Below are 12,029 nucleotides of genomic sequence, written 5' to 3' on the forward strand. Positions count from 1 at the left end.
TTAAGATCAGGATAACAGTGTGGAGGAACAAGGCTCTGGGAAGCTCCCCCTGTATTTCCTAACTTGCAAGGCTCTGGGAAGCCATTTTCAGAATAAAATGTTTCAAGGAAAAATAAAACATTTTCCAAACATTTTGAGCAAAAACCTGTGTGGAAATCCTGTGGGAAACATTTTATTTTCTGACCTCACAACGTTTTGTGTGTGTGTTGTGTGGAAAGGGCCATTCATCAGTTTTATCCTCACAACAATCCTGTGAGATCAGTAAGACTGTGAAAGGCCATTTCTGTGCAGAATTACACTGGAGTAGACCCAGGATTGTATATACCGGGTCTATTTTATCCCAGTTTCTGCCTCTGCAGGACTCAATGCTTTTTCCCGGGAGCCGAGGCACGACTAGGAGGTAATATTCCAGTTTGTTCTGCACGGTCTGACTCTTTTGTATTTACCCCATTGACAAAAGGCAGAGGGAACGGCTCTCCCGCCCTCCAGCTTTCCCCTTCCTACATGATCCACACCTCAACGGCTCCAAAGGCAGAGAGAATGGCTCCCCACCCCAGCTTTCCCATACACGATCCAAGCCTCACTGGCCCCCCCCCCCCCCCCGAAGTGGGAAAGTGGCAAGGTGGGAGAAATGTACTGGGTCTGCTCCTGTGGTGTTTGCACGATAGTGGGGTCACCCCAGGATCTTTTCAAAGAGCCACCAAACTGGTGATTTTTGAATATTGCGGGGTAAGGGAAATATTGTGGGGCAGCACTGGGGCAGGCCCGTGTTAGCGCTGGGAGCCGAGTGGAATTCATGGCTGAACTGGGATACTTTTCTCCAGTTCACCCTGGGATATTTTGACCATGTGGAAACGGCCAAAGTGTGACTCACCAAAGATCCTAGTCTGGCACTCTGACCATGATACCCTGTTGGCTCAGTTGGTTTATTAAAAAAACAAATACGTTTTTGAATAGAAGGGAGGTCTTCCCCACCCACCCCACCCGCTGTCCCACCCCACCCAAGGAAGCCAGACAGTTTTTCTACACCTGCACATTCATAACTTTATTGGTCTGAGAATTATACATGTGGTTGTCATATGGTAGATAGATAACAGAGTTATGCAGCAGAAGGGGAAAGATGACGCAAACCAGCTGCTCCATGGAATGAATGCACACAACTACATAAGCAAATGGGCATACACACACACACATACAATGGGAAGCACAGCAACCAATTGCAACATTCACATAGCTGACATCAGAGTACTGGCTGGATGAGATTGTACAGTAGTCTTTTAGGCCTGTGGGTGAGGCAGCAACATGTTAGAGGTAAGAACTGAGAAATAAACAATTATCTGGATCTCTTGCAATATTGCAGAGATGCAATGTCCTGGCTGTATGGTGCACCCACATTTTATGCTGGTCCTGCAGGCTACATTTGACCAACTAAGGGGCTTCCCCAGCCAGTACTGCTGTTGGTAACAATTGCTTTCTCCGCCTGTGGATTATTGTAATGGAAGCAGGATAGAAAATGATAGAAAATCACCTCTCTCCATGTTGTGTGGAAAGGATATGGCTGGAATTGAATACATTCTGCCAATTCAGCCCAGAAGATTAGATTGGCGCTTGCATCTTACTCAGGACACCTGAATATTGTTGGATCTTTTTCTGGCCCAAAATGTTTGGAACAATGAGATACCTCAGGGCTCTGGAGGTTATGGTGGAAACTGATTTAAGAACATAAGAACATAAGAACAAGCCAGCTGGATCAGACCAGAGTCCATCTAGTCCAGCTCTCTGCTACTCGCAGTGGCCCACCAGGTGCCATTGGGAGCTCACATGCAGGATGTGAAAGCAATGGCCCTCTGCGGCTGTTGCTCCCGAGCACCTGGACTGTTAAGGCATTTGCAATCTCAGATCAAAGAGGATCAAGAGGATTTAATTTCTGAAAGCTATTAAGGATCCAGGTGCACTTAGTGATCCTAACCAGAGGGACTATTCCTCCCCTCCCCTGAAAAATGTATAGTGTAATTAGTTAGCCATAAATAGGGCTTTGACATTTACATGTCACTGCAAGCCCCACCCCCCAGATTGGGTGGACTGGAGGGTGCTAAATTGCTGAACATGTTCACAGCTTGCCTCCCTGATCTAGACTAGAAGAGAGCAGATGATGACAGATGTAAGTTTTTGCCTGGATGTACAGAGTGTTGTAAGAAGAGCTGGATCAGGCAGCCTGATTATAAGGCTCAAGGAAAGACGAACCAACACGCTCTGTGTAACTTTCAGAGCGGCAGAGGAGGAGACCAACTGATCTGAACTACAGGGCACAAATGTGAAGTTTTGAAATCCAGACCCTAAGCAAATTCACACAGGGGCCGGTTGGGCTGGAAGCTCGCCATTTACCCTTCATTCTAGCCATTAAGCCAGTCAGAGGTTGGAGCAGCTCCTTTGCAGACATGAAGAAGAGGGAAACCTTACCCTGCGCCTCCCAAAAGAGTTTTGGTGAACATGAGACCTCCAGCATCAACAGTAACACCATGCCCCAAGCATCTTTTGTAAGGTCTTGGGATGCTTTCAAACTTTGAATGTTTTTTCACTGCTCATGGAGCTCATTATTGTTTCCGTTTTACAGATCAGGAACTGAGGCTAAGAGATAATGTTTGGTCCTTCCAGCGGGTTCCGCTTTTTGTGCAACTCAGACGCAGTTCCTTATTCAGCTGCCAAGTGGAATCAAAACTAGAGTTTCTACAAAGCTTGTCCAGATAGGCAAGATTCTACTATAATGTTTGAAGTAAGCATGGAATACCAAAGTTTGGTTTCTTCTTGCAGTTTTCCGTTTGTTCCTTTGTTTTAGTTACTGTCTGTTCTCCACACAAGCAGCCATTTCTTTCCTGAATGAATTATTAATTATTGGGGGGGGGGGGGGTAAATACTGCCTTTCTCCTTGCAGGCAATGCCACTATTTGCTACTTTTAAAAAATATTTTTATTGTTGGTCTAGTGCAATAATGAACCTACAATTAAAAATAACGAAAGTAGCTTTGATTACAAAATGAAAAGCAATATTTATGCATCCATGGATGAGATGGCTGGACCAGCCAGGCTCTAAATGGGAAGCAACTGATTAATCTGGAAGTAGGAGGGAAAAATAAAGAGAAAGTCGACTCAGGAAGTTTCAGTAGTGCTTTGTCAGTCTACGGCTGGATGCCTCACATTGCGAATTGCTTTTATATTTTAAAAAACTGCCTCATAACAGATCTGAAAACATGTGGAAATGCAGTTAAAAAATGGCATCATCTGTTAAAACTGAGCGGATGAATCATGGCAATTCCAAACTAAAGGCTAGTGCAGAAGCAACGTTGGAGAGACAGAGATCAGCGTTTCACCCAATGCAAAATAGTTTCTGGAGTATAAAATCTGGTTTCTACAACATCTTGAAATACAAAATAAAATGAACAACCAAGTCACACCCATTGCCTCTCTTCCTTTCACTGGCATTGATACTCTTCCTTTCTGGTACAGCAGTGTCCAATTTCTTCACTTGCCAGGGCAAAATCTGTTTATGAGGACATGAAGCTTCCTTCTTCAGAGCTAGATCCGCTGTGCCTGGTACAGTCTCCTCTGACAGGCAGCAGATCTCAGGCAGTCTTTATCTGAGATCATTTTGCGTGAGGATGGCCCAAGACTGAAAGAAGGATCTTTAGCAAGCGAAGCAGATGCTCTTACCACTGAGCAACAGCCCCTTCCTAACTGGCCTACCCTTTATGTATTCCGTTGAGTGCAAAGCGAGGTGGAAAACAGAATGTGAACCTGCTCGTAGCAAGGATGCAGAGGAGTAGCTCCAAGGGGATGGTGGGGGGTGGTGGTGGTGGTGACGCACTGGGCCCTGTGGGGTGTGGCAAGTGCGTTCTGGGGGGGGGGTTCTGGGGGCATGGCATGGCATGGGCGGAGGACGCACCAATGCACCGGGTGCTTTCCCCCCTTGCTATGCCTCTGCAATGATGCCAACTTTTATTAGTGGCCCTCCACTTGTGCCTTCAGTAGCAACTTGGCATGGAGAAATGCTGTCGGCAGCCATGGAAACCAGTCAGGGGAGAAGCATCATGTGATAAGGTTCTGCACTAAAGGCGTAAATGCAGGGCCAGGAAAAATAAGATGGCAACCTTTTTATGCATATGTTCACAGACACAGTGAAATCTGTACATATCAAGAAGTTTAACTTTGCCTCTGGAACATCTGCAAGATTTCCATGCCCAAGGACAGCGGGAGTAAAGAGGTCCTCCGGTCTGGCTACAAGGAGCAGAGCCGGCTTTGTCTGTCTTGTAGGAAGGGGCAAAGGGATGAAGGTGCTTCAAACCAAGTGAGATAGCAGCAGCAGCAGCAGCAGCAGCAGCAGCAGCAGCAGCAGCAGGTCTTGGCCCTTGATGATTCCCCAGTGCAGGAAGTAGGATTTCCTAAATCTGCTGCTGGAAACAGGTCCTGGCTGCTTGGTGCAGGAGAGATGAGGGCTGGCATCTGTTGGACTGCTGTTCTTGCCACCTTCCAGAGGGGGAACACAGGTGTCTTTGGCTGTTTCACTGCCCACTCCCACTACTGTCCCTTTGTGGGGCAAACTTATGGTCCTGGAGGTCCAGGTGGTCCTGGTAACCCTGGCTTGCCTCGTAACCCAGGATCCCCTTTTGGCCCTGGTGGCCCAACTGGGCCCGGTTGCCCTGGTTTGCCTGGGAACCCTGGAACTCCTTTTACCCCAATAGGTCCAGCTGGCCCAGGTGAACCATCTGGCCCTGGAGGCCCCACATCACCCTTTGGGCCTGCCTGTCCTTTGGCACCAGACTGTCCGAAGCTTCCTTTGCTGCCTTTGAATCCAGGAAGGCCTTTTGGGCCCCCCGATCCTCTCTCACCCTGCGGTCCTTGGGTGCCTGCGGGACCCCGGGCTCCCTGTGGGCCAGGTGGCCCCATATTCCCAGGGTCGCCTTTTGGTCCTCTGCTTCCAGTGGGTCCCTTTCCACCAAGCTCTCCTCTGAATCCTCTGGGACCTGGGGGGCCAGGAACACCTAGGGAGAGAAAAAGAGCAATGATAAAAAGAGCAGGGAAAAGAGGGAAAAGAGCAACATGTGAGGATATCTACTTTGGGATGCCAATTTTGATTTAGGAAATTACCGGATATTTAGGAATGGGGCCTAAGGAGGGAGGGATTTGGGAAGGGGAGGCAGCATAGTAGGCTCTGCCCTTCAACAGTGCTATTTCCTTCAGATAAACTGATCACTGTAGAGTGGAGATCAATTGTAATTCCTGAAGAATTCCAGGCCTCACTACGAGGCTGGTAAGCCCAACTAGTGTTCTGTGCATCTGTCGATTTGGCTAGACCATACAGCTGCATGCTGTTTCTCATACAGCTATCTCCCCGTGAACACTCATTACCCAGAATCCTTTGTGACACGATCATCAGATACTGTGAGCTGCTGAGATAACCCTATAGGGAATTTTTTAAAAACCTTGAACGAGTTCTGGGTGCATATGACATGATCACATCTTAATCTTAGTAGGCATTTCACTTTTAATTCACAAGAACTAGACTTAGCCTGTACATTTGCAGATAAACCGATTTCCACACCCCAGTGCCAACAGGATTCCAAAGTGCTCTCTGAAAGGTACCCTCAATTCCGCATTACCTTTATTTAGCCACTCTGGAGAAACTGAGAGCGCCTAGTTTTGTTTTTGGAGAAAAACCATGTGTACAGAAAGCAGGCCTCTTTGCAAATGATTCTTTTTCAAAAACAAATTCTATCTGGCTACCTGGACAGGAGAGGCCAGGAACTGGGTGTACTCAACCCCACAGCCAGTGTGATAAACATCATCCAGGCTGCTTCCAGCCTGAGCTGTCTGGCTCCACCCAAAGAAAGCCAAGGAAAACCTCCAGGTGTTTTCGACCAGCCAACCAACCTTTTCAAACCTCTGTGCCCATCAGACTGGGGGATGTAGTCATCTATTGACTCAAGCAGTTCTGCCAGGCCAGGCCAAGCCAGACGGAGGCAGTACCCGCTTACAGCCTTTGCCTATGCCAGCCTGTTGGCTTGCTGTATATTGTGCTCTTTTTCCACAGTTAAAAAAAGAGGCAAGCTCAGAAACAGGAGAGACAAACCCATCTGTCTCATCTGCAGAGGCAGGGAGGCCCTTGCAGTAGGTGGATCTCAACAGGGGTTTAGCTGAAGCTCAGACCAGCAGGCTGGTGTGGAGAGGAATATGGCATCCCAAACACTTCTATTATTTGAAGGATTATTTTGATTCTGAACTTTAATCTTGGTCTGAATGCCAGGGTGCAGGCCTGGAAGATATAAGGTAGAGATAAAGAGAGCCTCTGCACATGTTCAAAGTGCCTTTATCACTGTCTAATTGCAGCTACTGCCAGGTATCTGGCTGGGCCAGAGATTTTCAAGCCTCCATTCACTGTGGTTCCCTTGTTAAATATTAACCAATGGCTGATTACCCACCTGGGCTGGGGTGAGCAGTAGGACCAGAAACGCATTGGGGCAAGAAATCTTGTCCTGATGTGCTTCCTCTTTGCAGCACGCCGAGAGAGGAGGCGTGTTGGGGCAAGATTCCTTGTCCAAATGCACTTCCTCTTGCCCTGTACATGCTTCTCGCCTGCCCTCTGCAATAGGTTCAGGGCAGGTAGAAGAATGTGTTTCTTTGTAGGATGCACAATTAATTTATGGAACTCACTGCTACAAGATGTAATGAGGCCCATTATCTTAGATGGCTAACCTTATTCATGAAAGAGAAGTAGATCCAGAGCGATTAGCCCTGATAGCTATATGGAATAACACAGTTCAAAAGTAGAAGAATCCTTTACCCCCCAGGACTGTCGTTATAGTCTCTTTTTCCAGGGTTGCCAACAGGCCTGGAGAGAACTGCCCTGTCCCTTTAATAAATGCTTAATGTGTGAAAACTGGCAACTAGAGTTTCTCACAACATCATGTGATAAACAACATCCTATTAAGTCCCTATTAAAAGAACAGGACATTTCCCCCCAGGCCTGCTGCTACTCTAGGCTTTGGAAATGGCAGCTCTGTGAGCAATCCTGAAATTGCCAGCAATCCTGGCTGAAAAGGTCCTGTCCCTTTAAGAAAGGTTTAACAGGCTATTTACCAGGAGAGGCGATTTACTTCCATGCTATGAAAAACTTCAGTTGCGTGTTTCCACACCTTAAGGCTCAATCAAAGGGATAGTAGGGATGGGGCATGGTCAATCTTAGCAGAAAAAGCAGGGCTGGTATTTGGATGGGAGACCACCAAGGAAGGCTGTACAGAGGAATGCAATGACAAACCACCTCCACTTGTTGCTTGCCTTGAAAGCACCTTGATGGGGTAGCCATAAGTGAGTTGAAACTTGATGACAGGTTTGTATATAAAGGGACAGGATATCCTTCTCCAGGTCTGCTGGCAACCCAATGACTTTCTTTTCCTTTATAACATGTAGTGAAAATTCTGACATGGTAATTTCTTTGCTAACCAAGAACAGAGACACAGGGGGGAGGGGTGTTAAAGCTATGACTCTCCAGATGTCCATGGACTACAATTCCCATCAGACCCTGCAAGCACGGCCAATTGGGAGAGCTGATGGGAATCATAGTCCATGAACATCTGGAGAGCCATTGTTTGGAGACCTTGGCAATAGACCATGTTTAACAAGCATGCGCAGAAGCTACCGTTCTTGTAAGTGTAGCTAACATAATCAGCTTGCAAGAAGTAAAATCAGTCCATGCAGGGATGGGGCCATTACAGGTCCACCTTAAGAACCCCAAACCTGTTGTAGAAATTCAACACCATTCTGAGCAAGACATTCAGTGTGCAGCGGCAGCAACAGCTGAGTGTCTTGTGAGGTCCGGATGGGAACCTCACATCGCACAGTGGACTTCCTCTGTCTGCAATAGATTTTCACTCTCTACTACCGCTCGCTTAGCTGTTTCCCACGTGAAAAGTATCTTCGTAAAATACAAATCCTATTCCTGTCCCAGGAGGCCGATTTCACAGCCAAAGAGTTGTCGCTTGGCTGTTTCCAATTGAGCATGTGCGTGTTTTACATTTGGTGTTGCAATGCCCCTTCATCAAATGGAAACCAACTGCACAGACATCCTCCTTAGATTACTTCTCTAAAGGCAGCTTTCACATGCACAGAAATCTAGCCCATGGAGCTGTACTGTAAACACCCTTTTCATGTTCCGGGAGTGCATTGCCTGCAAGGAAGACTGTGTTTGAGTGATGACGTGGGATTAGGCAGCCAACCTTGGAAGTCAGCCCACTGCATTCCCCCCCCCCCCCCCTATACATTCCTTCTTAGCCACTTGGGACCCAAAGAACTCACTTTTCCCAAGCTTTTTTGCCTGATTGCCCAGAGGTGATTTTAAAGCATCGCAACAGATCACGCAAATGGTTATTTACAAATCTGAATTGGCACGTGAGCTCCTGGGCCTCTGCAGTTAACTCTGAAAGGCTGATGAGAACATCCAGCACTGATGCAGGGAGTCTAAACTGTGAAACTGAAATGGGGCAGAAAGCAGGGTTGCCAAATCTGTGTTGGGAAATACTTGGAGATTTTGAGGGAGGAGCCTTGGGAGGGTGGGGTTTGGGGAGGGGAGAGACCTCAGCATGATATAATGCCATAGAGTCCAACCCCCAAAGCAAAGGGCAAGAGAATGTTGCCTATTTCATTTCTCTTTATATATTCTCTCCATAGTTTCCATTCTCTGCTTTTCACTGGTGGTTTTATGGATCCGTTGGTATTGTGTATGCTATATGGTTTTAATAAGCGTTCAACACACACACACACACGCATACATATTTACAGGCAATGCATACCATTTATACATATGTTACAAATACTTTTTTAAACAATGTGCATGCAATTTATGGCATAAATGCAAAAAGGCTGATCCCATTCAGGAATGTGCATGTGTTCTTGTAGCAGCAGTAGCAAGCAGAAAGGAAGCAGGTGGGTTAGAGTGGGCTGGAGATTTCCTGGAATTACAACTGATCTCCTCCCTTGTTTGTTTAAAACATTTATTCCATTTATTCCACCTGCAGAAAATGGCAGCTTTCGAAGATGGACTGCGTGACAGTTATACCCTACCAAAGTTCCTCTGTTCCTTAAATCCCCACTCTCTCAGGCTCCACCCTCTGAACCTGGAGTTGGTAACCCCAAGATGGAGACAACAACCTCATGTCCTGTCCCCTCTGCATTTGCTGCTGCTATCAACTCTCTCCCAGTGGCGTAGATGCAATGGGGAAATCCAGGGACAAATGCCCTGGACGTGCCCCATTGAGCCACGTGGGGGACCCCCACGCTTCGGGCCGAGAGGCAGGCCTCGACCCACCCCTCAGGCTGCAGACGACCCAGCCGCAGCGTGGAGTGGTCAGGTGCTGCCCAGGCAGGCCTCTCGGCATGTTGACTGCTGCCTGAGGGGTGGACTGCTGCTGAGGGGTGGACTGAGGCATGCCTGGGCAGCGCCTGGCTGCTCCGTGCTGTGGCTGCTGGCCCACCTGTTGGCGGAGTCCTCTCACGCCGCGGCCACCCCCTCTTCCTGACGGAGCAGCCGTGGCTGGCTCTCATTCCATTCCTCGTCCGGGCAGAGGAGGTAGCCGCGGCGTGAGAGCCAGCTGCGCCTCAGCCACCCCCTCTGCCCGGGTGAGCCATGGCAGTTCTCTCATGCCGCAGCCACCCCCACGCCACGGCCACATGCTCATAAAGTTAGTGGGGACGCAGTGCTCAAGGGGGCAGTGGCGAAGGTGCCTATGGGGAGGGCAGAAAACACAAATTCCGCCCCGGGTGCAGCTTTCTCCAGCTAGGCCTCTGCTCTCTCCCCCTTTCTTCTATCGCATCAACACAAATCCTGCCCCCCAAATCCAGCCTAAGTAAACCAAACAATGAACAAATCAAATGAATATTTTTGTATTCATATGATTCACAAGCATTGTTGCTGCACCTTTAAAATTCAAGGTTTATAGAGACTGCGGTCACCTCTATTTATGTAGCAGCAGACTGCGGTATTTCTAAGGTTTATATACAAGCCTTGAGCAGTATTCTTTTTGTGAAAAGGATTCAACATTAGAGAATCTGTACTGTGGGGATACTTTTATGGCTTTTGAAAGAATTGTGGATATTTGAAGATAGCACTGTTGTATTTGATTTTGTAGAATGAAACTCCCCCCTCCCACACTAGTATTGATTGCCTGAGGGGCTGTGTGGTTTGGTTTACTTGTGTGTCTTAGTCCACTTACTCCCAACCTTTGTATTGTGGTGGATTCACATATTGGGGCTGCAGCTGCTACAAATATGCTAAGCCCCACCTCCAGCCTGGCAACCCATTCCCCCTTTCCTCTCTCCCAGTTGAGCCACGGTGTAAAGCTACATTGCCCATGACCACCCCATAATTCCCCAAAGAACTGGATTTATCCAGCTCATTAAGGGATAGGGTTTTGCCAACGCTGGGCTGGAGAAGTCCTGGAGATTTGGGGATGGCTGCAGGAGGGTAGAGCTTGGGGAGAGGATGGACTTGGTTGGGGGAAGAAGAAGAAGAAGATGAAGTAGCAGTAGTTTGGATTTATAACCCCCCTTTCTCTCCTGTAAGGAGACTCAAAGGGGCTTACAATCTCCTTTTCTTTCCTCCCCCCCAACAACAAACACTCTGTGAGGTAGGTGGGGCTCAGAGAGTTCTGAAGAACTGTGACTAGCCCAAGGTCACCCAGCTGGCATGTGTTGGAGTGCACAAGCTAATCTGATTCACCAGGTAAGCCTCCACAGCTCCAGTGGCAGAGCGGGGAATCAAACCCGGTTCTCCAGATTAGAGTGCACCTGCTCTTAACCACTACACCACACTGGCTCTCACAGAGTCCACTCTCCAAAGCAGCCGCTTCCTCAGGAGGAACTGATCTATGCTGTCTGAAGATCAGTTCTAACTCCAGGAGATCTCCAGACCTCAGCTGGAGGTTGGCATCCTTATCAGGAGACACCCATGTTGTGCTTGGCTTGGGCACAATGCTCCCAAAGGCAGCAGTGCTTCCTGCTGTGCACAAAGCAAGAAAATCCTCATGGGGAAGAAACCAAAAACAAAATCACAAAGGAGAAGCAAAATGTCAATGGTGATTTTCATCTCAAGATGGCAGGGATGGGAAATTCAATTTTTCCCCTAACTCTGAGCCAGCTCAAACATTCTTTCATTTTAACTAAGCCATGAACAGCTATTTTGGATCAGAGAGTCAGAAATAAAAGTGGATGATCTTTAAAACATTCTGTCTGAGAATCTCTTTCGAGATGTTGATTCACAAGACTTAGGAGCATCCCAAAAAGCCACACGACAAATTGGACAAAATATGCCCATGAAACAGAAGCGGTTGCTCCTTAAGCCTGTTACTTGTTTCTTATTTAGGTGTCACAGCCCAAAGAAACCAACTCTGAAGCAATAATCAAAAGTCAAACAGAAAAACAACTCAGATTCATTAATCCCTGAAATGCATCCATGATAATATGTTATGCCTCCAAAGCAATGGCTGCGATCTGGGAACCAAACCCAGGCCAGAGTCCAAATCTGATCTGAGGACTTATAAGTCCACATGAAGACCCTCAAGCCAGGGAGTGAGTGAAGCTGTTGTCACTCAAAAGCCACATCTAGGCCCAAGCAATGAGAGGCTTCACTATTATAATCAGGTGCCAGGTTCTAATTTGGCAGGAGATGCCACTGAAGGCCTTCCTTTATCGCAGCCAGGAGAGGGATGTGTAATTTTGAAGGGTTAACCTTGATAAAACATCCTCTGCCAGCTGCCATTAGCCCCAAACTGGTTTGTAAGTGGCTTCAACTTAGGTGCAGCAGAAACGTATCTTTGCTCACGGAGGGAAGAATAAAACAGTTGAAAGGATTTTCCAGAATTGTCCAGTTCCACTTTCTCATCATTACCTCCCCCTCTCCTATCTTATTGACCCCCCCTCGGATTGTAAACCTCAATTTCCTGGTTAATCCAAGGCCAGTCAGAATCATATTCAAGCAACCCGGCA

General features: G+C 47.6%; 1 protein-coding gene across 6 annotated transcripts in view; it reads right to left on the reverse strand.

The window, feature by feature from the left end:
- Positions 1–1,018: 1,018 nt before the first annotated feature.
- SCARA3 (scavenger receptor class A member 3) overlaps positions 1,019–12,029 on the reverse strand; it is a 46,870-nt gene continuing 35,859 nt past the window's right edge. For all 6 annotated transcript variants that reach the window (XM_048516528.1, XM_048516513.1, XM_048516500.1 and 3 more), the window contains one exon: positions 1,019–5,035. In XM_048516528.1, the coding sequence (XP_048372485.1) occupies positions 4,596–5,035 (440 nt within the window). In that variant the 3' untranslated portion in view covers positions 1,019–4,595. The remainder of the gene's footprint in view (positions 5,036–12,029) is intronic.

Source organism: Sphaerodactylus townsendi, linkage group LG01 (assembly GCF_021028975.2).
Source record: "Sphaerodactylus townsendi isolate TG3544 linkage group LG01, MPM_Stown_v2.3, whole genome shotgun sequence".
Lineage (NCBI taxonomy): Eukaryota > Metazoa > Chordata > Lepidosauria > Squamata > Sphaerodactylidae > Sphaerodactylus > Sphaerodactylus townsendi.